A 27678-nucleotide genomic window follows, 5' to 3' on the forward strand; every position below is an offset into this window, starting at 1 on the left:
GCTGGTGGTTACCTGAGCTGGGAAACCACGTGAGCGCCACATCATCTGGGCTTTTGAGCCTGAAAGTCACAGAAAGGAGGAAACAGAAAAGAAAGGAGCAAAATACCTTCCAGGAAGGCGGAGTTGGGCTCGTCTCAATTGGTGGCAGAGCCTGAGAACCTAGAGGGAGGACGCACGCCGGGCCTGGGCTGGCGGCGGTCCAAGGAGGGCTTTTCGACCCAGCTTTGCCTTGGGCTGCTGCTGGAAGCCGAGCGAGCTGCCCGACTGAGCCGCGCGCGTCTGCCTTGCCGCCTCCCGCCGCCGCCTCAGCGCGCGCTAAGGTTCCCGCGCGCGGCTCCTCGTCCCTCCACTTTGGGGCCACAGGCTTCGCAGGAGAGGGGCCGAGCGGCGGCTCCGCGGCCGCGTGGCGGGCTGGCGCTCGGTGCGGCGGCGAAGGGCTGGCGGGGGAGGATGCTGCAGTCGCTGGCGGGCAACTCGTGCATGCGGCTGGTGGAGAGGCACCGCAGCGCCTGGTGCTTCGGCTTGCTGGTGCTGGGCTACTTGCTCTACCTGGTCTTCGGCGCGGTGGTCTTCTCTTCGGTGGAGCTGCCTTACGAGGACGAGCTGCGCCAGGACCTGCGCAAGCTGAAGCGGCACTTCCTGGAGCAGCACGCGTGCCTGTCGGAGCAGCAGCTCGAGAGCTTCTTGGAGCGCGTCCTGGAGGCCAACAACTACGGCGTGTCGGTGCTGAACAACGCCTCCAGCAACTGGAACTGGGACTTCACCTCGGCCCTTTTCTTCGCCAGCACGGTGCTCTCCACCACGGGTAAGGAGGCAGGGAGGCGGCCTTGGCAGCCCAGGCCTCGCCGCGCTTTGGCAGCCTCGCCCGCTGCTTTCCCAGCCCCCTCCTCCCTCCCCTCATCCTCTTAAGAGACAAGTGCTGCCTTTGAGCCGTTTCCTCCTGCGGAGAAGCCAACCACTGCATCTGGGCGTAGAGAGAATGGTTTCCAGTCCAGGGCCGAGGGTGGTAGGCAGATCTGAGCCTCAGCTCGACCTCTCGCTTTAGGAAGGAACAATACCTGTACCCACCCCCCATGCCTGCCCCACCGCCTCCGGGCCCTCCTTTGTAATTGCTGCTGGCCCTTGACTCTCAGCAGCTAAGCTTCTTACTACTCCAGCTGGGCGCAGGAAATGGCACAGCAGAGTAGGTTCGCCAGAGCGCCTCAGTCCCTCTTCCAGCTCCTGGGCTAAGTCTTGGGATACGTGAAGCAGTAATAAATAAAATTGTCTCTGACCACATGCAAAGTGTTTTCCCTTCATCACCAAGCAACTGTAGGCGGTCCCCTTCAGCTCCACTGGCCAGTGCAGTTTATATGGCTTGCAATCATGTCTGAGCCCCAGCACCTCTTCGCTTAACAATTAAATGCTGGAGCAGAGTTTATAAAAGAGTGGGATACAACACAGAGCAGAGTTTTACAGTGTATTCATATATATCTTTCTGGCTTTAAACTACTGTTACTAGAATTGGTCTGTAGTGCAAGTGTACCCTGGCTAGATATACATTCAGTTTCAAAATTGCTCTCTACTGCTTTCTGAAGAGAATTGCTCTCTTCTGTGTTTTCAGAAACACTTGGTTTCTGGTCTCTGCGTTATGTCTTTTGCCAACACAAAGATACTATGTGTCATTGGTGAAAATGCCTTGGGCTGTTTTATAAGTATTGTTAATGTAAAGGCACATATGTTTCCTAGCCAGCTAATGACGCAGTATGGAAGTAACTTCCCTAGGGAGCAAGAGGTTGCTGGTTTGAATTTCCAAAACACCTATATCGGGCAGCAGCGACATAGGAAGATGCTTAAAGGCATCATCTCATACTGTGTGGGAGATGGCAATGGTAAACCTCTCCTGTATTCTACCAAAGTGTTCTTGGCATCACTTGTGAAAATAGCCTTTGGAAAGACATTGGGTCCTTAGGCAGGCATTGGATCCCACAGAGCAAGAAATATAAAATAAGACAAATATTTTATAAAATTAACTATAGTTTGTTTGTTTGTTTTAATTTTGAAAGCAAGCTTTTGAGTTTTGCACAAAACTCTGTCTGAGATGTTCAGCCATAGAAATATAAATGTTGTATTGACTCATTGCTCAGTGTTTACTCATCTGTGTTTGCAGACTTTCAAGGAATAGAAAGTTAGGGAATATTTATGCTATCAGAAAAATAAGTAACTGAGGAGCTGGATCTTGAACAAAGGCAACTCTGTTGATGGATCCTCTTTATTAAAAAGTTGGCAACCACTATATAAGTCATACTCTATCTGCTTCTTGTATATAATATAAACAGATTGATAGGAATACCATTTTAAATCTTGAAAGCCTATCAGAAAGATTAATAGTCCATTCCTAAATACTTGGGAGTAAAACCAATTTATTTCAGTGGAGTGTATTCTTATCTACTTAAGCATCTTGGCAAGGTGCTGTTAAGTAGCATTGGGAAAGAACTGACATATTTTTAATATCTTCAAATATATATTTTGAAGGATTTGTTCTGGGGCAGTCTTTCTACATCACTAGATTCCTACATTTGATTAGAGTAGTGTGTCAAGTTGAAGAGTAATTACAAACTTACTTTATTTATTTATTTATTTATTTATTTATTGTTAAATTTGTATACCACCTTTCATTAAAACAATCCCAAGGCGGTTTACACAAAAATTAAAAACAAGACTATAAAAATGATACCTAAAATATTAAGCTAAAAACATTTAAAATAAAAGCATAAAAACTGTACAAAATACAAAGCAGCAGCAGTAGAGACAATAATATAAAAGCCTGAGTAAAAAGCCAATATTTTAACATGCTTTCTAAAAACTATGATGGAGATTGAGGAGTGAATAGCCACCAGGAGAGCATTCTAGAGTCTGGGGGCCTCAACAGAGAAGGCCTTGTCCCACGTGCACGACAACCGAGCCTCCCTCATTGTCAGCACCCGGAGCAGAGCCCCCTCAGATGACCTTGTCAAGCAAGCAGCTACCCTTGGGAGCAGGCGGTCTGTCAGATATCCTGGGCCCAAACCGTCAAGGGCTTTAAAGGTCAAAACCAGCACCTTGAATTGGACCCAGAAACAAACTGGTAGCTAGTGCATGTCTTTCAAAATGAGTGTGATGTGATCCCAACAGGCAGCTCCAGATAAAACTCTAGCTGCTGCATTTTGCACTAGCTGCAGTTTCCAGATATTCTTCAAGGGCAGCACCATGTAGAGCGTGTTACAGTAATCCAGCCATGACGTGACTAAGGCATGGCTAACTGTGGCCAGATCTGCCTTCTTGAGAAAGGGACGCAGCTGGCGCACAAGCTGAATTCATGCAAAGGCACCCCTGGCCACCGCCTTCACCTGAGCTTCTAAAAACAGAGCCGGGTCCAGTAATACCCCCAAGCTGCGTACTTGCTCCTTCAAGGGGAGTGCAACCCCATCCAGAACTGGTAAAATCTCCTCATCCTGATTGGCTCTCCTACTGACCAACAGTATGTCCATCTTGTCCGGATTCAGTCCCAGTTTATTATTACAAATCCCTCAGTTTATTATTACAAATCCCTGTTTTTAAAAAAAAGCTTTATTACAAATTTGATTTTATCCGGAAGACCTGAAGTTAAATATTTAGAATGAATGAAGAATGGACAAATGAAATTTGGACAAACAGGAATATTCTTTCAGAATTATATGAATGGAAAGTTGCAAGAAGATGCACAACAGATTGGGATAAATAGGGCTTTTAAATAGTTAGGGTCAGTGTTCCCTGTAACAGGGATTCCCAGATGTTGTTAACTACAACTTCCATCATCCCCAGCCAAAGGCAACTGCAGCTGAGGGTGATGGAAATTGTAGTCAACATCTGGGAATCTCTGTTACAGGGGAAAATTGTGAGGATCCTGATTTTGGATGTGGAATCTTTTACAGTATTTCATATCTCTGATATCTGCCATCTCTGATATCTGATATCATATCTCTGATATCTGGCATATGAGAGCCAGCGTGGTTAGAGTGCTGGACTAGGACCGGGGAGACCCGAGTTCAAATCCCCATTCAGCCATGGTACTAGCTGGGTGACTCTGGGCCAGTCACTTCTCTCTCAGCCTAACCTACTTCACAGGTTTGTTGTGAGGAGAAACTCAAGTATGTAGTACACCGCTCTGGGCTCCTTGGAGGAAGAGCAGGATATAAATGTAAAAATAAATAAATAAAATAAAAGGGATGAGAGAGACAGGGAAAAGACATAATTATCCTCTTTAGTTTTATTGGTCGGTGGCTAAGCAGAACTTGGCAATGAGGGCCTCACTGTTGAAAAGCTTAAGCAGTACTGTTCATGTATCAGGACAATTCATGAGCTCTGAAAGAATCTATTTCCAGAAGTACAATTTGAATGGCTTTAGAAGTGTAGAAAGAGAGGGTATGGAACACTTCCTTTTCCTTTCCTTTCCTGATAGAAATAAGTTTTCCACAAAAGCTTGTGCTGAAATAATTTGTTAGCCTTTAAGATGCCACAAGATTATTTATGATTTCCAGTTATACTCATAAAAATGTTTTGTGTTTAAACTGTCTTTCTAAAATTCAGTCTTTGGCCCTGGAGTTGGCAAGTTTGCCATCCTTTATAGAGAAAACAGTGAAACTCAATGCCAATGTTTTGCAACAGCAAAGAAGCTGATGTAGATTCTAGTCTGTTTCACTTAAATGTTTTCTAGCCTTAACTGGCAGAACTGGAAAATTCAGAAGACTATTTCCACACCATGAGACCACAAGTTTTGCAATAGTCCACAAAGGCAGAGCATTTTAATGTTAATGAGATGGCTGAGAGGATGTAAGTTTGTTTCTGTGTTTCTCATCCTTTCTGAATAAAATGACCTAGTGAGAACAAGTCGGTTTTATATTTCCTGTTACAATGGAAAAACCAATTGCTCATCATGTGTGGCTGAGGGGAAAAGCACACCCATAACTAATTCATCATGTACTTGCAAACTGGATAGCTTGTGTCTCTGCAAGTATTTTATTGTGTACTGTGGTTCTGTTTTATACAGATATATCATTACTTCTGTCCTAAATCCTATATGGTCCAGTAGTATTTTAGTCCCTTCATTCTGCAGTGTATTTTCCCCTAGTTCAGAATACTGACTCAGAGTTAGACTAATATTCTGTTGAAGTCTGTAGGGTTAGATAAAGTGACATGAGGTCACACTGCAGCTGTGGCAACATAATACTGTCATCTCCCATATTCTGAGCAACATGAATGACGTCATTCAGGTTTAAGAATCAGTTGTATGTAAAGCCAAATTGATGTAGTTTATTTTCAAAGCTAATTTGTGATTGTTGGAAATGGTCAAAATATGATTTACTGTTATTATTTATATACCACTTTTCAATGAAAAAGTTCTCAAAGAGGTTTTGGTTCCCTGTCCCTCAAAGTGCTCACAATTGAAAAGGGAAACATAAGGTAGATGCCAGTGACAGCCGCTGAAGTAATGCTGTACTGGAGTTGAATAGGGCCAGTTGCTCTCCCCCTGCCTAATGTAAAAGAATCACCACTTTGAAAGGGGTCTCATGCCTTACACCAAAGACAATTTTTAGGCTGCACAGAATTGCTGTTATTGCACAGCACAGAACAACACCTTTGTTGTTGTTTATAACTTTTCTTCAGTTCCCCCCCCATGTGTTTGAAGATTTATTGAGCAATAACAATTTCGGCTATTATTGGTTTGGTCCAATAGTAGTCTAAATTGTAATTTATCAACAAATCTTCAGCAAACACATGGTGGTGGGGGAGGATGGCAAAAATGGGAAAAGTGATAAACAACTACTAAAGGGTCCCAGGTTCACAACCTGGCATCTCCAGGTAGAGCTCAAAGGGAATCCTGCCTGAAACTTTGAAGAGTCACTGCCAGTGCAATACTGAGCTAGATGGACCAATGGTCTGCCTCAGTATAAGTAAGCTGTCTATGTTCCTAAACAGCAAACTAAGAAAAGAAACAAGTAGAGCAAAGGTTTCTGTTCAGGGCTCTCAGTGATGGTGATACAAAGAGACTCCTTTTTCTGAGAGAATCTTGTATTGGGGCACTAACCTCAACATTTCTCAGCACTAGTGCTGGAGAGGATTCCTAAGGACTTCCAGCACAAGAGGTCTTTTTAGAACGGGAAGCCCTTGGCAGTTCTAAGAGGAGAGGGAGAGAGAGAGAAGATCAGGGCAGAAGAGCCAGCTTCTGTGCTCTTTTGCAGGGCATAGGGGTTAGGGTGGGGACCAGCATTCAAAAACACAGGCCCTATATCCCTTTGTTCCAGTACCTTATGTATGGAGAACACCAATATATGAAGGGCTTTGGGACAAAGGGATGCAAAGAACTTGGGATGGCTTAGCATCACCTCCTAGACGTTTGGAGACTGATCTTATCCCCCTGAGCATCAGTGTTAACTTGCATCAGCAAATGAGTATACTGTAGCAAGAGGAATTCAAGGGATTTTCTAGAGCAGGGATTCTCAATGTTGGATCCCCAGATGTTATTGCTCTTCAACTCCCACAATCCCCAGCCCCATTGGCCTTTGGTTGGGATTATGGGAGTTGAAATCCAAGAATATCTGGGGATCCAACATTGAGAATCCCTGTTCTAAAGGCAAGTGAGGAAAGGTTGATTGCCTCGCTCCATTTTGCCTCACATGGGATGCTGCTTTGGTGATCGTGTTAATTTCATTTTCTTTGATTAGCATGTTGTCAAAGTTTGAAACAGCAAAGAAAATGTTAAAATTAAAAAAAATTGTAAGAATGTGCAATAACTTATTTTCATCAAATTTTTAAATATATCTCCTTTTATAAAGACTAGGAATGTTAATATTGCTTTAAAAGAAAGAGAAACAACAATTTTCTATGGAAAGTATGCTAATTAAATGTACAGAAAAGTAAGCCTCTGAAACATATTCACAAGGTTTTTCTCTTATAAATATTAGAAGTGCTTTAAAATACTGACTCATATTCACAATACTCCCAAGTGAGAATTTTGACTTTGAAGTGATATTTGACAGGACATTTTGTATTAATGAGCAACCTTCTTAGAAAACCTATCATATTTTAATAACCCAACTGATTGCACCCCCAACAGGGGTAGCATCTTTTTAAAAAAAACAGAGTGCAAACCAGCTGCATTTAAGCCTCCTCCGCTTTTTTTGCTGCTTTCTGTTGACTTCAAAGTGAAGGGGATCATAATTTGCTCCCTAGTCTTCATTTGTATAGCCTTGCCAGTAAATTGAAGAAAGTTGCTGTTCCACCAGATATTTACTAAACCAGGTGCCTTCACATACCTATCATAGTAAATTTGCAGCTTAGAGGAACCACCTCCTGCAATCTGCAAGAGAGAGGGCATGCCCTCACCTCTTGCCTGTGGGCGTCTCAGAGTCACCTGGTGGGTCACTGTATGAAACAGGATGCGGGACTAGATAAGGCTTGGGCCTGATTCAGCGGGGCCTTATGTTCTAACTCTTATACGTTTTCCCACAGGATATTTTGGACGATTATGTATATGTCCTCATAAAGCGTTGTGTTAGCTTCAGAGGCACTGAACAGGAATACAGTTTTTGATCTGACCATTCCTACTGGCTAAAAAGAAAAAGTTTCCATTTTGACTGACTGATAAAGACTCTGTGAAATCTTTTTGGGGCTATTAGCCACTTGGTGAGGATGAATATTTCCAGTATGAAAACTGCACAGGGGGAAAGAGTTAAACCCCTTCCCCTCACTATGAACTGTAGTTCTGAGCTGGATCAGGGGCCCCTGTGCTGTACTTTTCTTGGACATAAAAGGATCAGTTCCAGTCCACTTCCTGGTTTCAGCCTGTCTGTCCATGTCATATTCTATCTATCTATCATATTTCTATACTGCTTGAAATAGAAATCTCCAGACGGTGTACAATTTGGCCCTCACAATCTCATTACTGTGGGGTTGTGTCATTTTATACTGCAACATGAAATATCCAGAATTGTCTTTAGAATTGTATGCCTATTGTTAATATTATAATTATAATGGTGCTAACAGCTAATTATTTTGCATGTTAATGTTTGTTGTAACGTTTGTTGTAATCACTGAGCTAGTGTAGGTAATAATATACTAGTGTAATATCCCACCTTGCAGAGCTGCACTGGCATGCTTCTTGCCCAACTTAAGCACTTAGATGCCAGTTGCATTGTGTTTATAAAGTTTGGGCTGCTCACCTGGAAAGTTTCAGATTACCACTTACAAGTTTCTGTTCCTTTGCCTTTTGGTGCATGTTGCATTATATTTGTTCCTCTAGCACAACAATACAATAGTACTTTGAAGCATGCATTGTATTCCCATTGCTTCTTGCGAGACTACTCCCTGGTCACATAAATGTATTACAGTATCAGTAATATGTGTTATGTGTGATATGACCTCAAGGTAAGTTTGCATAGCACTTTGAAATGACATGGCAAGAACTGCACATGAGTGGCTTGGTAGAGCACTGCCAAGTTGAAAAGGAAACAACCAAGTGAAAACACAACTGTGGAGCCTGAGCTTTAGTTTAGTAGAAAGGAAGGAAGGTGGATAGGTTACACATGCACTAGGCCAAGATAAAATACACTAACGCTTTTTAACATCTACATGAAACCACTGGGTGAGGTCATCAGAAGTTTTTTTGCTATTGGTATGCTGATGACACTCAAATCTATCTCTCTGCCATCATTATCAGGCAATGGCATTATCTTCCTAAAATGTCTGCCCACAGGCATTAATGGGCTGGACGAAGGATAATAAATTGAACCTGGATCCAAGGAAGACAGAGCTGCTCATTGTGGGGGGTTGTATTCTGGAGGACGGGATACAACTCCTGCTCTGGATGTGGTTACACTCTCAGAAAAAACATGTTAGCAGTTTGGGAGTGGTCTTGGATCCTGGTCTCACCCTGCTGTCTCAAGTTGGGGCTATGGCCAAGAGGGCTTTTCATCAGCTCCGAATGATATGACAGCTCTGCCCATTCCTTGAAGAGCATGACCTCAAAACCTCAGGTGCATCAGCTAGTAACCTCCATACTAGACTATTACAATGCATTCTACATAGGACTGCCTTTGTATATAGTCCAGAAACTTGTTAGTCCAAAATGTGGTATCCAGATTTATGATATCATGCCTGTTCTTGAACAAAATATAAAATGCTGGTTATTAGCTTTAAAGCCTTGAATTGGATCAGGGCTTAGGCCCAGGTTATCTGAATGAGCGCCTTTCTCTACACGATCCCCACAGCTCATTAAGATTAACAGGAGAGGTCCATCTTCAGGTGCCATTAGTTCATCTGCTGGCAATTTAGGATTGAACATTCTTAGTAGTTGCCCCTAGATTGTGGAATGCACTTTCCGTGAGAATAGAGGTATATCATCCCTGGAGGCTTTCAAGAGATCTATAAAGAACTACCTTTTTCAGCCTGGCTTTTAAAGGCCACGCATTTATACCACATTTAAGTGGTTGTAATGGTCTTTAAATAAATTTTAATGGTTTGTTTTATGTTTTATATTGCTATTTTAAAGGGTTTTATTTTTTATTATGAAACACCCTGAACCATTTTTGAGTATATAAATGGAACAAACATAGACACTGGGGAAGTGGGTAGGGTGAAGGGAAGACGTGCTGAATTGAAGTATTGTTTTAGACACTTAGAGGGTCGTCCAAGGGGGAGAGTGGATGGGATGAGGTGAGAATGTTAGCAGATTTTTCAGTTATCTGTTCTTGAGATCTGAAATAACAGTACACATAATAGTAAAATGGTGACCAAGCATAACGTGGTCATCTTATACCACATTTCTGATAGTGTGTTTTCACTGTAGAAGGCATTGCTGATCCAGCTCTAACAGAGGTTATTGCAATAAATTGTGGATTATGTTCTGTGGTTGAGGGATACCCCATGATTATTACTGGAAAAACCAATGGTTTGGAAACACCTTCAGTTGTTCTGGTGCATTTCTGGCACACATAGCATGCCAGATACTATTTTACAAAGTATTATACTACTTTATAAAGTAGGGTATTTATCTGGGTTACCCAAATCACTTATGAAGAAGTTATTCCATTGTGTTACAATGTGTAAAAATAAGGTGTAACTTACTGTCTGCAGCTTCTTTAAATTGGTAGCTTAGAAATATTTTATAACTGCTTGCCTTATAAACACAAAGAAATATTATGCTGATTTAACTAAGGCTTTATGCAGAAGCAGCTCCATTTTTCTCCCACAACCATCTATTTCTTTCTCACTCCACCCCCCACACTCTCTACAGGATCCCTACTTGGACAAATGTCCAAATAACAAAACAAAAGATTACTAGATAGAAAACAACAAAATACCTTATAGTAGTCCAAACAAATGTAAGTTATACTTTTCATATTGTGTTATATAAAATCTGAAGCTCTGTACATATTGAAACATATTGGCATCCATTCCATTCTATTTCCCTTATTTTATTTTATTTGTTCGATTTCTATACCACCCTTCCAAAAATGGCTCAGGGCGGTTTACACAGAGAAATAATAAATAAATAAGATGGATCCCTGTCCCCCTTATTTGGCAGTTATATACTCACTCTGTGTCTTTAGGTCATAGGCTATCTTTTTATACTGTGCTTGTACAATTCCCGCCAGGAAGGAATTCTGGTTCATACGATTTCTTTGGGTAGGCTGCCAAAATAAATAGTATTTCTGTACAAAGAAATGTGTGTCAGTTCTTTATACAGAAGTACTCTTTGCGTCATAAGATTTATTATCTTTTCAAACCTCTATACTGCATTTTTAATTTTCTAAAAATAAGCTGATGACTTTCTCTAGGAACTTATGCAGTACTTGCCTATGCATGTTTAAAGTAAAGTTGTGCCCTTGAGTCGATTCAGTGTCGACTCCTGGCAACCACAGAGCCATGTGGTTTTCTTTGGTAGAATACAGGAGGGATTTACCATTGCCTCCTCCCTTGCAGTGTGAAATGATGCTTTTCAGCACCTTCCTATATCACTGCTGCCTGATATAGGTGTTTCCCATATTCTGGGACACATATTCCATATTCCCACATATTCCTGGGAAACCACAGTCTGGGAAACATACCAGCAGGGATTTGAACCAGCAACCTCTTGCTCGCTAGGCAAGTCATTTTCCTGCTGTGCCATTAGGTGGACTGTGCATGTTTACTTAGAAGTAAATCTCACTTCATCTGCTGGGGTTTACTCTCAGCTAAATGTGCATACGATTGCAGCCAGAATACATCCTATCAATACAGTTACCCATTGGTGACTTGGATAGATAAGATGGAGCTGTTGTGTACTAATAACTTACGATGCTTATAGAAATTTGCTTAACAGAATATGAACTACTTATAAATCTAGACTTTTAGAGGGAGATCTAAATCCAAACCTTGTAACTGAAAGCTGTTGGTGGCTAAGTAATCAAAAGCAAAAGTAGCTAATAATCTGCATTAATATAATCCTTGGGCCAAATCTTTGGCTAATTCTGTGCCCCAAACTTTTCTATAAGAGATGGAAAGGAAAAAACTGCTTGAACTGTGAGAAGTCATGGTTTATTGCAAGTAGAAAAGATATCTGAACTGCATGTTATATCATGGAGCTGTGTTATTTCAGTGACTCTAAAAACCCAGACTAACAATTTAATAGGGCCATATTTTGAATACAACTAGGCTGAAGGACCAGCAACATAATAAACTAAGACACAGGCAGAGGGCAGAGAAATGGCAGTGGTGCGAACCTTGATGGGATCCAAGACTCTGCTTGAGACCAGGTGGGAAGTTCCAAGGGGTCAGATGGGACTCCTAGACTGTCAGTTGCTTGATTAACTCATTAATTCTAAAGACATTAATGGACAGATAAGAAATAAGCTAACCCCTGCTCACTTGGCAAAGAGGCACCTTTTAACATGGTGATTCTCTTTGTTGAGCAGGGGGAGAGTAACTGGCCCTATCCACCCCCAGCACAGTACCTCCAGTGACTGTTGCTGTGTCTGTTTCTTTTTAGATTGTGAGCCCTTTGGGAACAGGGAGCCATCTTGTTTATTTATTGTTTCTCTGTGTAAACCACCCTGAGCCATTTTTGGAAGGGCGGTATAGCAAGCAAGCAAATAAATAAATAAATAAATAAATAAGAACCCTTTCATGTGGTCATCTGGGGATTATTTGGGGGAGGGAAAAGCATGGACTCAGATCCCCACACATGAGCAGAGGGTCTGTGCATCTCTGCAAATTCACCCCGTAGACAAGCAAAGATCCCAGCACTCCAGGGAGGGAAAGCATCTTTTCCAATGAGTCCTGAGGCTAGAGGAGCTTGGCAGAGGAGATCTGCAGCAACAACTCTGTTCCAGTAGGCTCCTCCATCTTCAGGACTCTTATACAGATGGCTGCCAGCTGCCTGGGACCCGTTTTCAGTGCCAATTTCTGCTTGTTGTCTTCACCAACCTGTGTTAAGACCTGGGGAGAAACGTGAGGGTCCCCTGTTTTGCAAGAGCTGAGTTTGCAGGCATTGCATGGTTTCACACAAGCCTACAAACCTGGTCTACATGCCTGTTAGGCCCTTTCTGCTGTGTGTGTGTGTGTATGACCTTATAGATTGTGTTGTTGCACTTGAATTGCATTATATAGGTTGCATGGAATGTGACTATGAGAACCACATTCAAACCAGTTTATTTATTTTTAAACCAAGCATGGAGCAACATTGGATGACTCTTTGAAGTCAAGAAGTCTAATCCTCTGTTAATGCAGTTATGTTGTTCTATCTCACACCTGCACTACAAGTCAGCTGCCAAAGTTGCCGACATTCCACAAGGCTCTCTAGATTCTGACTTCTGAAATGAAGCAATGTCCCTGAAAGGATGTACTTGAGGTTGGCAAAATGCTGAGCAAATCTGTTCCATATGAAATCTAAACTCTCAAGTAACTTTATCTGCTCCTCTCTGCCAAGGTACTTTCTTATTATCTGGCAATTTTTCAGCCATGAACACCTCACTGAATTTCTATTTTATGAATTGTAAGATTGCAATTCATCCCTTATTAGTGTCTTTATGTATTAGGTAACATTGTCCAAACCCATTCATCTTTTAAGCATTAAATAATCCTACAGTTTAAAATGCAGTATATTTAGAGAACATAGTAATGTGCTTGGCTGCTGTTGTGACATGATTTAGAAATTGGCTTTCTTAGATTCTGATTCTGCAGAATCTATATGTTTGTTTTAATCTTTTCAAAGCAGGTTTATAATCCTCATAAGTGTGCAAATAGCCTTTAAAGGCAATAGGGCTTGAAGGTTCTCAAGTGTTATATTGAAATTTAAAATATTTTCTCAGTCCTGGTGGGCAATGTTTGCCAAATCTCAGAAATGTGTGTTCCCAACACAATGGCAAGAGTTACATTTTGTGCTCTGCAGGAAAAAGACTTTTGCCTGAAGAAGAGGATTCTTGTCCAAACGCATAGGGAGGATGTTCTCATGTGAAGCCTAACCTAGGTTAGGGATGCCCAGTCCAGCTTAGGCTGTATGTGAGAACCGCTGAGATTGGGCCTGATCCTGGTGGGCCAGCACTGCCTAACCTGGCTTTTAAGCCTGGCTGTTAGCCAAGATTAAGGGAGCAAGCACTCCCTTGGCCCTAGCTACCTGCTCGTGTGCGAGCACAGGCTGCTTCCATCCTGGCCTCACACAGAGATGGGTTCCTAGAGTGCCCTGTGGGGGAATCCCCCAATGCAGCATGCATGTCATGTGCTGCATTGTGTTTAAATGACCATAGGACCAACTAGATGTGGCACTTGTTTTTTATGTGTCTGTTCACAGATAAATCATCTTGACTATCTAAACCTGGGTTATCTGCCTCTAACCCAGGCTTGCATGTTCATGTGAACAAGGGCAGCAGCAGCAACAACAACAACCCAGGCTCTGGTAGTCTGAATCTAGGTAACCCTGCTTCAAACCCTGGGTCTTAACCCATGTTAGTGCAGAGCAGGGGCCCCAGTACCTAGATTTGTGGATCAGGTACCGACTTTTTGTGTTGCTTACAAGGCCTGGCAGCTGGCTGCCATGTTTTCTATAGAGCACCATGATTGGAGGGGCTGTGATCTGTGAATGTACCACTCTGCACAGCCCTCTCTATGAACACTTGCTTGGAATGGTTTGAATGGGGCTTGCCCCACCTCCATTCCCCTTCAAATGATGGAGCATTAAGTGGGAGAGATTTCAGCTCCCCTCAACCATGTGCATGTTTTGTTATAAAAATTAGGCCTCGCCCTTTCCATTGTAGATGTGAACAAGGCAGACACATGATTAAACAAAACTGGAAGCCCTTACCATCTCTAGCTTTGCACTTAAATATAACCAATATGTAATAAACAATAGCTGACTCTCATTGTTAGAAGGAAAATCATGCTTACTATCTTCTGTTTCATTCTTTTTCACAACATATCCATAGATGTGGGTTTTCTGGAAAATTACTATATAGATTTTCCTGATATCCTAAATAGATTGTGATCTGATTTCATGTTTTTTGACCAATGTATACAGTAAAAACAAGACCTTCACCATATTAATTTCCTCTCACTGTATCTCAAAGGTTTTTCAAGTAGCCAAGCAGAACATTTAGAAATTGAAATTTTTCTATGAAATAAATAAATAAATTATGGGGAAAGTTCCACCCCACATCTCTGAACATACCAGAACCAACAGCTTAAAAATATTGACAAGTATGCCTTGAATTCTCAGCCCCACCAATTAAAATATGGCCACATCAATTAAAATTGACCCTAGATCCTTGCCAATCATCTAAAGTGCTAGCTGATCAACTTACAGGTTGAACAACAAGGACACAGAGCACTGTCACTGAGAGGCATGCAAAGGAAGGGACAAAGAGGAGGATGAAACAGGCCTGTCCAGCCTTCTCCTCATTTCACTTCATTCACAGGGGTCCTCCTTGTGGGCCTCCACTCCGCCGCATAAGGCACTGAGTGGCCCAGGCCTTGCCATATAGCCTGTGAGCCTAGGGCCTTAGTTGCTGGGTCTCCCGCAGGGAGGCGTGGAGAATTTCCGATTTCTGTAGCATGGCTGAGTTCATTGTTGCATACCTGGCACAGTGAAGAGTTCCACATTCCTATATCGGTGCAATTTGTCATTCATGATTTTGCCTTTTAAGATGCTTGACAGTATGGTCCAGCAGCAGCTTCTGGTTGGTTTGTTTCCCCTTCACAGCATAAAAGTCAAAGCATTTCTGTTCAGAAGAAGGAAGCCAATGACAGAGTTTGTGTATCTTTCCCTCCCCTCTATGTTTTATGCAGCTTTCTGCTGCTCACCTAACAGGAAGAAATAACTCACCCAAGCTACATAATGTATTCCTGATTTTTTAGATGTTTGATTTATTAAATACATCAGTAGATGGAAATGTATTACTGTGATGCTGTTGACCAAATCACACTGCTTGTGGGCTGCTGACAGATGCCATATGCTGGTGCTAGAAGTCTCTTCTGGATTAATTGCACCTGACATTTGTTCTTCTCAAGCTGAGTCACCATGCTGTAGAGTAATCTCAGCAGTAGCAATCTCCACAGCTGGCAGTTGCCATAGTGAGCCTGGAGTAAACAATATTTTTCAAGAGCTTGGATTAATTAGGATTAGCTTTAAAAAAATTGGTGCACATTTGTAAATGATGCTACAGAAGATGGACATATATAAGGTTTAAACTCCTCTGCCTGCCTTAAAGAAATACTTGACTCTCCAAATTCCTTATGTTTTGCATTTCACATGAGAAATGCTTTTAACTAGTAGCAGAGGCAGCCAGTGGGTGCGCAGCAAGAGGTGCCTTTTAAAAAAAAAAAGTGATTACCGGCAGTACCACCAGCACCTGCAAGCCACCGCAAGCAGTGGCACCCTGCCTGGCATCCCATGCAGTGGCTGCTACAGCTCTGGCACTTACCTGGCCTCTGTTCATGCACAGAGGCCAGGTGAGTGCTGGAGCTACGGCAACCACTTTGCGGGGCGCCACTGCTCATGGTGGTTTCCAGGAGCTGGCAGTACTGCTGGTAATAACTTATTAAAGGTACCTCTCGCCCCGGCCCCCAGCGCCACCCTCACTGGCCACCTCTGACTAGTAGCTTCATATTAACACATCCATGTTGTTTTTGGAGCCTGTAGAAGGCACAGCTAAAGGGGCTCTAATGTGATATATTTTACCGTACATTTTATTAAACGTTATTACAATTTCATTTAGTATATCGGTGTTAAAATATTGTTGCATGCTGAGTTTGCAGAATACAGCAAAATATGCATTGAAACAAACAGTTTGTCTTGTAACTTGCAGATGGATTGAAAGCAGGGGTGGAGCTATAATAGGACAGATGGGTTCAAATGACATGAGCTGCCCTGCTCCTGGGAACCTCCTCACCCCTTGCTTCTCCCCTGAGCTCCCGGCAGCCTTCATTTCCCAGCTGTGTTGATTGCCGGCTATGCGTTTTTTCCCCATTCTCATTCTGAGTGAGGGAAAGAACAAACCAAACACACACCTAGCAATGAACATGGCCGGGAAATTAACTGAAATGCCCATGCAGGCCTTCTGGGACTCTGGCCACGTCCCTGCGGGTGATGTTGAGCTTGAAGGAGAGAAAGGAAAAGTCATCCAGCTGACAATGAAGCACCAGCTGGGAAACGCTCTCTGAAATGCTTGTGCTTCTGGGGCTCTGGCCATGCCCCCTTGCATGTGACGTCAGATGCTGGAGCATGGTTGGCACGTTTGTGCATTGTGCATGCACACACACACACACACACACACCACCAGCAGGGCACCGGGGAGTCAGGAGGTGAACACAGGTCCCCACTCCCCTAGCTACACCACTGATTGAAAGTGCCAATCATTCAACCCATCTCAGAACACTTTTGTATTCCTTGTAAATATGGTTGTAGTAAACTGCTGTTTATTGACTTAGCTGTGCCAGGCACCAGCCATCCTCTTAGTGGCTGCCTCACCCTGATAACAGCTCTTGACTGTTTGTTGCCTAGCAGGGAGGTAAACCAACAAATGAGTAAACTGAGAGTTTTCTAGACAGAATTCTCAAAGGAACCTTTGAAGTCCAACTTTGAAGGCTTCTGTCATACTGATTGGTTAGGGTTTGTGAAGAAACATAGCTTTGTTTCCTAGATTTGATCCATAATGTCGGAAGGTCAAGTTGACTTCACCAGAAAGAATGCTATGTTTGCAAAGAACTTGCATTAATAATTTACTTTGGTGTAATTTTATTATTTGACATTTGGATGCCTGGAAACAGTGTTAACAACAGTTCATATCTATTGACTGTGCATTTATTACTGAGCATATTCTCAAATGCTTTTCTCTATTCCTGCTTTGGGAAATATCAGAATGAATCTGATTTAGATTGTGGTAAATGGTACACTAAAGGAATTCGGTCCACCTTCTGAACAAAATACTGCATAGAAGACTCTTTTATTGTGCATTCAAGAGGCCCAGTCTAGGGGAAGCTGGTGGCTCTTCGTTTGTTGTTAGGTAACACATAAAGATGTAGACCTAAAAATGCAGAAAATAAGGGGGCGAAGCCTGTCCTGGCATAGAGATAACATGATGAAAATTTTTTTGCCTCCTTGAATTTCTGTATGCTAGGCTACTGTTAAAGGCTTAGGAACAGGAACCCTGCATATGTTTCAGATTAGATGCTATGGAGAGTTTTCAAAACAATACTCCAGAATAGTTGCATTAACTTTGAAGGAGACATTTTAAGGACTATAGCTTTACACCTCAGACCTGCCACTTAAATATCCCTTCTCATTGAAATCCTCAGAAGTTGTGGGTGCAAGAATCAAATTGCAGGAAGTCTGCAATATTAGGTAATAACGAACAATAGCAACAGCGGATAATAAAGAGACATTTTTCTTATATGCAGAGTAGCTTACTGAGCATTATAGTTCAAACGTGTTTAATGCAGTCAGAGTCACTTTAGGGCCTTCTCTTTTCATTTTCTTATCAGTGATTGAAGTGCATGTTTTCATACAGACTTGCTAATTAGACACCCACATTGCAGTGGTGTAATGGTTCATCCTGAGTTGAGGCTGCATGCTGCTGAGCTCATATATAATGCAAGCAGAGCAGGAAAAGCAAGCCTGGAAGCATTCTTATGTTAGGAAAGGCTGATTTCCTCTTCTGCAGCCATCCTCCTATACAGCTGTACCTAGAACTTTGTTCAGTAAGGTTTTCTCATGAGTAAGTGTGAATAGGGATTGTAGCTTTACTCCTGTTTTGGACAAGAAAAACCCACACATTTTTTTCTGGTGCTGTAGGTAGCCAATATTACTTTCACATTTGTGCAACAGAAGTATGCTCAGTAGTGCATTTATCAAAACAATTTATTTTTAAATACAACTTTTCTCAATTTTTTAGAATTTAATAATTTACATTGTATCTAAACTGAAGCATACAATTAAGTATAAAACAGTTGGACTCTGTCTTCTTGAATTTTATTACAATCTCATCTAAAGAATTACCCATTCTTAAAAGTATATCTAGCAGGGGAACACTGAAAAGTGTTCTTGGTAGCTTTTTCAAAATGGTCATTTTCCAGAAGTGTTGTTAAACTTTCCTATTGGTCTACCTGCTGTTAGTTTAAACTTGTTTTGCTCCTGCTTCCTGTTTTTGGCATTCTGTGGTCCAGATCATGGTGGTTACTTTGGGGTGAAAATAGACCCAGCTGGTCTTGCCTTTTGGTGAGGAAAGAGGAGGGTAGATTAGTAGGCAGCCATGTTTGTGGATGTGGCGTTTTTGGTTAATCCATTCCTTAATCCAGACCAGCTTTTGAATAGGGCTTTAGTTACTTGTATTTCAGTCCTGGAGTAGAGGCAGGGCTAACAAACAAACAGCAGCAAGAAAAGCAGTCTGCACTTGCCTCTCTGTACATAATATCTATTTCATTAAACTGTCAATATTCCTGATTCCACTCCACTGCCTTGCATACCACAACTCCTTCCCTGGGATTGTTAAGTGGACAATGCCAAATTATTCAGGGTTGTTAAGTCCAAAGTAGACCATGAAGTACTCCAGAAGAACCTCTTCAAATGGGGCAAATAATAGCAAAAGCAATAGCACTTACATTTATATACCGCTTTATAGCCAGAGCTCTCTAAGCGGTTTACAATGATTTAGCATATTGCCCCCAACATTTTACCGACCTCGGAAGGATGGAAGGCTGAGTCAACCTTGAGCCCCTGGTCAGGATCAAACTTGTAACCTTCTGGTTACAGGGCGGCAGTTTTACCACTGCGCCACCAGGGGCTCGTAGTAGCTATTGAAAATGTCTACTTAGGACCAAACTATACATTAAGTAAGAGGTCTGTGATTCGATCTCCTGATGTTCCTGTTTTTACTTTAATGTAGGGCCCCAGATTTGTTCAGAGCGAGGAGAGGAGATGTTTAAACTTTCCCCCCATGTCATGTTTCTGGTCTAAATTGCTACCCAAAAGCCCAATAAGGATAGATTTTTCCTGTATATATATTTTTGCCTATATTTTTCCTATCCAGGTCTGGCAGAAGTTGCAGGGATGATTTAGATAAATAAAATAGGCACAGATCAGAAGGAAAAGAACATAGCCACAATTATGGTCAAATTCTGAACCACCTGCAGGTACACTAATGTAAAAACAAAAATTCAGGAAATCCAATCATGGATCTTCCGCATAACTTGGTTCTCAGTGTGCAGCAGCACTGAGAAAGGCAAATTAAGTGCTTGGAATTTTGAAAGTTATTGAAAATAAAACCACCAGTATACCTTTATATAAATCTGTGTTGGGGCCTGGAACATTGTGTATACTTCTGGTTGCCTCATCTCAAGATGGAGATTTAAGATTCACTGGAAAAGGTATAGAAAAGAGCAATTAAAATGAAGTGGTGGGAGAATATCTCCTACAAGGAAAGGATAAAATACTCTGGGCTTTTCCTTTTATAAAGAAGACAGCTTTGGGGGATGTAACAAAGGTTTATAAAACTGTAGTGTAGAGAGAATGGCTAGTGAGCTATTTTTATCACTTTCAAATTACTAGAACTGTTGCCCAATGAAATTGATCAACAACAAATATTTACATACCAATTTTCAACAAAAGTTTCCAAAGTGGTTTACAGAGAGAGAGAGAGAGAGAAGATGGATCCCTGTCACCATAAGATAAACACCAGCAACAGTCACTGGAGGTACTGTGCTGAGGGTGGACAGAGCCAGTTATTCTCCCCTGCTAAATAAAGAGAACCACCATCTTTAAAAGGTGCTCTTGTCTTTGCCCATACAAAGTTTGACGTGTGCTGTAACGTGTGCTGTCAAGTTGATTTCAACTCTGGGCGCCCACAGAGCCCTGTAGTTTTCTTTGGTAGAATACAGGAGGGGTTAACATTGCCTCCTCCCATGTAGTACGATCTGATGCCTTTCAGCATCTATATCAGGCCTACACAATATAAGGCCTGGGAGCCGGATTCAGCCCACAGGGACTATTTTACTGGCTCCCAGGTATCCTGCAGCAACACAGGAGCTGGAAACTGCCTTATAGCACCATCCTGTGCATGCTTTCTCAGAAATATGCTCCATGGTGTACCCAGTGAGGCTTCCTGCCATGTAAGCATGCCTAGCATTGCAGCCTGAAAGCAACAACAATTTAGGGAGAGGAGAGGACTTGGCATACGTTTGAGGTTGGCATGCACTCTAGGGGCCCCACTGATTGAGCAGGGACAGAACCTATTTTCTGGCCACTATCCTTGGTTAAAACTATGGGTCCATTGACAGGGGAAAAAGAGCCACAAGTAACTAATAATATTTAATTTTAATGGCATAATGTGCTAATAATGTGACCTCAGCCCCTGCACACCAAGCTGTGGATGGTTCCGGCCCACCAGGGCATTTGAGTTGTGCAGCCCTGCTCTATATAGATATAGTAACAGTGGGGATTTGAACCAGCAACCTTCTGCTTTTTAGTCAAGCATTTCCCCGCTGCGCCACTTAAGGTGACTCCTTTGCCCAATTAGCAGGGGTTAATCAGCAGTCAGTTCAGAACCACAGGAAGCATGATTTCATACAAATCATGATTAATTTATGGAGTCCACTGCCATAGAAAGTGGTGATGGTTGATAGATTAGATTGATTTTTTAAAGGGTTAGACATTCATGGAGGATAGGTTTATCAATTGCTATTGATTATTTTAGCTGCTTAGAACATCAAGGTTCAGAGGTGGTATTCTTTTCAATACCAGTTGCTAGAGACAATACATCCTGCTAGGATGACCCTCAGTCTGAGCATCAGGGCTCTTATGTTAATTACTGTAATTCGTTCCTGCTGGTTATTCTGCGTAGCTCATGAACATCCATCTTATTGCAGGCTTTATTATTATGTAAAACTATATATAATTAGGGTTCTATAGAAAAGCTCAAAACAGCATTTGTGACTGCCCCTAAATAGATGGATGGGACTTGGTGGTTAATTTCATTTATGGAATATCCTCTGTTGAGATTTCAGGTCTAAAGCTCTTCGGAAGCAACTGTTAAGGGGCAACCAAGTGATGCAATTACAGTCCAATCTACATTATTTAGAGCATTGCAGTGCGGTGGGGGTGGGGAAGATGAAAATGAAATTATCTTGTATTTGTAATGGAGGCAAAGAGGAAACACATAAATCCTGTGGGAGAAGACAAATTATTCTGATTGTCTAAACTTTAGAAGATGATAAAAGCAAGACTAAATAACATTGTTATGATAGTCAATTTAATGGGCTCCCCAAGGACTCTTGCCATAATTAGGTTTAGCATGCCTATTAGTGAACTTGAGACTGGACTGAATGACAAAAGCTTCAAATGAGTGTTGAAATAAGACGATTCTAAAGGTGATTTTGTGGCACTCCAGATCAATCTAAGACAACAGAGAAGCACGTTAAAACCAGGGTCTTCAGTACATGGTTGCTGAGGTCAACAACGTTTCTTGACACCCACGTGAAAGCAAGTGCAAGGTTGTTTGTGCCTATCCTGGGAAACAGTGCAATTACTCAAGACATGAAATACCAAAGGAATCTATAACAATATGCACAAAATCTTTGCATAGGCAGAACCACTTTTGTTCCAACTTTTCAATCTTAATTCAACAAGAGATGAACAGTTTTTGAAGTCACATTGTTATATGAGAATTAAAGCTATGTTTCATTCTGAACTTCAGAATCAGAGGTCCATGAGCAGTGTAACTTTTTTTTTAAAACAGTTCTTATAAAGTATCTAAGGCACTTACCTGGAACATGAGTTACTGTGCAGTTACTTTCATGTTATTCTGCTGAGGCTAGAGATTTAAAAAAATGTTTTGGCTTCTACACAGCCATCCAGATCATAGTTTAGAAACTTACACTGCCAAAAGCATGCTGAATTTGAGCAGTATGAATAGTTGCATAAGAAATAGTGGCTGCAGTGCCTATATGTGTTTGCAGTGAGAGAGCTGCACATCTGGACCTGTCTTTGAAGTTTCCAATCCATCTGCTCTGACTGCTGAAGAGACAAAATATTTTTCAGTTTTAAAGTGGCTGCCTCTTTGCCTGCATGAGTGGCTTCTACAGAAACTAAAAAAAAAAATCTGATTGGGTGCATGGTTCTTTTAGCAGAGCAAAAATGTGGAGGAAAAGTTTGAAGGAAACTTTGAGAAACACCCCAGTTAATTTCAAGATGCGTTTTAAAAATCTTTTTAAAAATTATTATTCCATAAAGCGCATGAATGATCCTTAAAGTGTAGACACTGAGGTCATGCACACGACCAAATAAGCTGGAATGAGGGAGGGTTGGGGGACGGGGGCAGTCTCCTGCCTGACTCCCCACACACAATCTCTCCAGTTCTCTCGGCCACTCACCACGGCACACGATCGGTGCTGCAAGGCCTCTGGCATCCCTCAATACACCATGCCAGGATTTCAGTGCATTGAAGGATTCTCCCTTAGGCTACACACAACACACAAACTCAGTGCTGGGTTCAAGGGCACATTTGCACCCTTAACCCTGGTTAAAGTCTGGGTGGTGTAGAGTTAGGTAGGGTGGGAGCCCTGGGTTCTAGAGTTCCATAATCACGCTGCCTAGACCAGGAGAGCTAGTCTAGGGAAAGGAGAGCTAGTCTTGTAGTAGCAAGCATGATTTGCCCCTTAGCTAAGCAGGGTCCACCCTGGTTAGGACCCTGGGAGTGGGAGACTATACGTGTGAGCACTGTAAGATATTCCCCCCAGGGGATGTAGCCGCTCCACAGTATGTGAACTACTGACAGAAAATGTGGTTAATGTATGGTAAAAATACATCTTGATTGTTATAGGAAGTTCATATAATCAACTATTCTAATGGAACTCTGTCTTGCTGCAGAACATGTGAGAAATGACAGCTGTCCTTGAATGCATCTGTTTTTCCAAGTCTCATATCACCTCTTCTTGTTCTGTCACAGGTTATGGTCACACTGCACCTTTGTCAGATGGAGGAAAGGCCTTCTGCATCATCTATTCTATCATTGGGATCCCCTTTACACTGCTTTTCTTGACAGCAGTGGTGCAACGCATTATAGTCTATGTCACCAGGAGGCCTGTGCTGTATTTCCACGTTCGCTGGGGTTTCTCGAAGCAGATTGTTGCCCTCATCCATGCAGTGGTTCTGGGCACTGTTACCGTCTCGTGTTTTTTCTTCATTCCAGCAGTGATATTTTCTGCCCTTGAAAATGATTGGAACTTTCTGGAATCATTTTACTTTTGCTTCATTTCTCTGAGCACCATTGGTCTTGGGGATTATGTTCCAGGAGAAGGTTATAATCAAAAATTCAGAGAGCTGTATAAAATAGGAATTACATGTGAGTAGCAAACTGTTGGTAAAAATAAAATATATTTAACTGCTGGGGTTTTTTTTAAGGCTGTGCTTTTGTTTTTCCAATAAGACTTAGTTTAGCAATGACCATAACAATATATAAAGTACAATCCCAAAGTATTATACTTTATCAATCTCCTAAAGCATTTTGTAAAAAGTGTGCAGTTATTTGTACTTCAGATTTGGTATTCTAAAATCCTGGTTGCTATGGAAAGTGTGCATTACAGATTCTCATAGAATCTCAAGTAATGGCACTTAAATTCTACTGATCCAGGTGAGCACTTGGCTACAGCAATACTTTAGCTGACAATCAAGGAGCACTTGCCTTCCTGTAGAGCTACTATAATTAATTTATAAATGAATCGACTGTAGTATTGCAACATGGGACTGCTGCTGGTAACTGGCAGCTTACATGGCTTTAAAAAGGGATTAGACACATTCTTAGAGAAGTTGTCTGTCAGTGGCTATTAGCCTTGATAGCTAAATGGAGCCCCTATATTCAAGGCGGTATGCATATGAGCACAAAATGATGGGGAATACTAGCTATAAGGATGTCACTAGCTCTCCATCTAACTCTCCTCACAGGGGCTAAAATACTATTTTAATCTCTTTGAGGGAAAGGCAGGATGCAAATATTTTGTGGGCTGAAGTTTGCCTTCACCAATATCTGTCTCATTCAGACAGACAGACACATACTGTATATAGAAATATCTAAAATAGAATAGAGGTGCATGCCTTCATATGGCATGACTTAGTGATATATTTTAGTCCAAAGCAGTTAGCCCTTTGCACTTTGGAGTCATTTCCAGCTTAGAACATTGTTGTAACATGCATTTCACCAATTCATTTTTCAAGCACTGTTGTCCTTCTTTTCTAGGTTACCTGTTGCTGGGCCTCATTGCAATGCTGGTGGTGCTAGAGACTTTTTGTGAACTTCATGAGCTCAAAAAGTTTAGGAAAATGTTCTATGTGAAGAAGGAAAAGGAAGAGGACCAAGTGCATATAGTAGAACATGACCAATTGTCCTTCTCTTCCATTTCTGACCAGGCAGCTTCCATGAAGGAAGATCAGAAAGTAAATGAGCCTTTTGTGTCTCCTCAACCTACAGTTAACTGTGATGGCTGTATAAACAATTAACCAAGGGCTCCCTTTCCAGTATCAACAGTGCACTTACATTCTTGCACTTAGGAACTAGTACCATTAGTTAAATTATAGAGGCAGGAAGGCAATGCTATATTATCAAGTATTCATTGTTTGGATATTTAAAAACATATGGGCCAAATGAAGCTTTCATTAGCTGGATCTACATATGGCTGAAATATAGTATGCAGCTGGGAATCCCTAGATTCATGGTGTATAAATGGAACAGAAATGGGCGAGTTTAGATTTGAAGGACAGTTCAGTTCTAATTTCCTCAGCCTACTGAGGGCTCCCCCCCCCCACATTAGTATGTTGTTGACAAAACAGAAGCATTTTGATGCCAAATATGTTAAAGTATTCTGGTTTTGAAACCTGTTTCATTGAAGTATATGGAAAAACTGTTTGAAAAAACGAATTGTGATTTCAGGTAGTATGAGTTGGAAGGACATGTAGTTGTAGCCAAACCACCACCTGGAAATAGAAATAGCCTTTGCTAGATCTCTTTCAGTTAGGTCTCGAAGGCAGGAGTGGGCAGATTACAAGCTTGCAGGATCTACTTTGCTTTTTGCTAGAATCCCAAAATCTTGCAACCTGAGACAAGTTCAAATTGGTGCTATGGGGTAGAGCCTATTAGCTTTTGCACCCCATGAGCCATGCCTGCATAGACAAGTACAAATCTGCATCTGTGTTGCTACAGATCAGGGTATTCTAAGACAAAATGATAGAACTGATGAGCAAAGCTGCACAAAGACCTGCTCAAAGGCAACCAGTCTTTTTTATAGGTAAGGAACGCTGAGGCTGAGTGAGCACAAGACTGTCATGGCAGGTATCTTTTTAACTAGCTGTTGTTGAACTGTTGGGAGTTAGAAACCCTTGCCAGTCTACTGGAAATAACCCAGATCTAGCAATATAATGTGATTGACCTTCTGCCTACTCCTGCCCTAACTCATATCTAGGGCCCAGTGAGCGAGTTATGCTTGTATTTGAACCCCCATAAAGCCTAAAGCTACAGGTCAGGTGCACTAAACCTGTTCTGAATAACCTCTCTTATTGGGAATCTGGAGCTCAGCTGCACATATTCAAAGCTTAGCTCAATAAGGGTGGGAAACAGGCAGACTAGACATTACAAAGTGTTTGAACACATACAGTATTTGCAACATGTCCACCACATTAGAATGTAGGTTTGATCTCACCCTAAGTATTCCAGTCTGTAGACATTCTACATCTACATCTTGCTTTTTGTAGGAAATCAAACTGGGTGCTTTCCTTCTGGCCTTAACAAAACACAAAACAAAACCCCAAAACCTAGCAAAAGGATGTTTTGCCACTGATTCCAGCAGAAATAGGATCAGGGACCCATGAGCACCAGCATACACAGCAGTGTAGGCACAACATAGGGGAAAGCCATCTTCTGTAGCGTTCACACATGCCTCTTTGGCCCTAGTTCTATAGGCTATGATTCTAAAACAATGTATTGCAAAGTGGTTTCAGAATTAAAGTCTTACCTGTTCAAGGAAGGTGAATATATTGTAATCAAGCCGATTCTGAAGTGTCTAAAGACTATTATGTAGAGAGAAAAATACTTGAAATTCTATCTCCTAAAAGCACTGTATATGAGTTTCATTAATACCTAGTGTTGTTAATAGATTTTATACCTTTATTGGGAAAATTGACTTTATTGATAAATCTGCTTTAAAATATTGTATGTGAGCTGAAATTTATATTTAAGGGGGGAAACAGCTCAGAGATGCTTCTTAAACTTGATTTGAAGCATACAGTATTTGCATGCTCTCATTAAAGTGGCATTTTTGTACAGCCTAAGTTGGTTTTGTTTCTAATTAATATTTAACCTTTGTGTACATAAATATAAAGATATATTTATATACTATACATATGTTGTAGACCATCGGAATTTTAACTTACTCAGCTTTGAAACTTTGAAGATTTCTTCCCACACAGGTTTCTCTTTCTAGAGAAGAAATGGCACTGAAAACAATGAGGCCATTCACAAAAACAAAAACTCTGTTCTACCTAGCTTTGGGAACTGTGTGTGCTCCCAATTTACAGTTATTTGGAAGCAAGGTAAGAGGAAAACCTGGGTAGAAGTGACTGTGTGGAAGCAAGGTAGAAGGAAAAGCTACCCAGATTTTCCTCCTTCCTTGCTTCCACACAACTGAAAATTGGGAACCCACACAGCTCCAAAACCTGGGTAAAAAGAAGTTTGATTGTATGAATGACCTCAATGACTTAAATCCTGACCAAATGAATGTGGGATGGCAAGTCTGAAGGGCTGTGGTTTTCAAATTCTTGTTTTTTTAATAGGCCCAGCCCTCCCATCTCAATGCTACTCTCAAGTGGTTTGAGTGCTGTGACCCTCCTATAATGTACTGTACTGTAAAAGGAATTATGCTTTTCAATAAAGTTATGCTGACAGTTGGTACCCAGAAACAGGTTCAATTTGCATAATTGTGGTATACAGCTAAGCTCTGAGGAATATGATGTACATAGCTATGATCCATACTATGGATCTTTTTTTTTCTTTTAAGTGTGTGCTCAGGTGCAAAAATAGTGGATTCTAAAGCACAGGAGCACTAAAGTACTGTGTGATATTAGCAATCAGCATTTTAGACTTTTACAGTTAAATAAAGTATGGCTCCTGCTGA

The 27678-nt window shown here is 41.5% G+C and overlaps 1 protein-coding gene across 1 annotated transcript; it reads left to right on the forward strand.

Moving 5' to 3' along the window:
- KCNK1 (potassium two pore domain channel subfamily K member 1) lies at positions 1-27678 on the forward strand. The gene is made up of 3 exons (XM_053299273.1): positions 1-805; positions 23466-23861; positions 24753-27678. The coding sequence occupies exons 1-3, from the start codon at positions 451-453 to the stop codon at positions 25010-25012; spliced, it is 1011 nt and encodes a 336-aa protein (XP_053155248.1). The 5' UTR covers positions 1-450; the 3' UTR covers positions 25013-27678.

This window comes from Hemicordylus capensis, chromosome 1 (genome assembly GCF_027244095.1).
Source record: "Hemicordylus capensis ecotype Gifberg chromosome 1, rHemCap1.1.pri, whole genome shotgun sequence".
NCBI lineage: Eukaryota > Metazoa > Chordata > Lepidosauria > Squamata > Cordylidae > Hemicordylus > Hemicordylus capensis.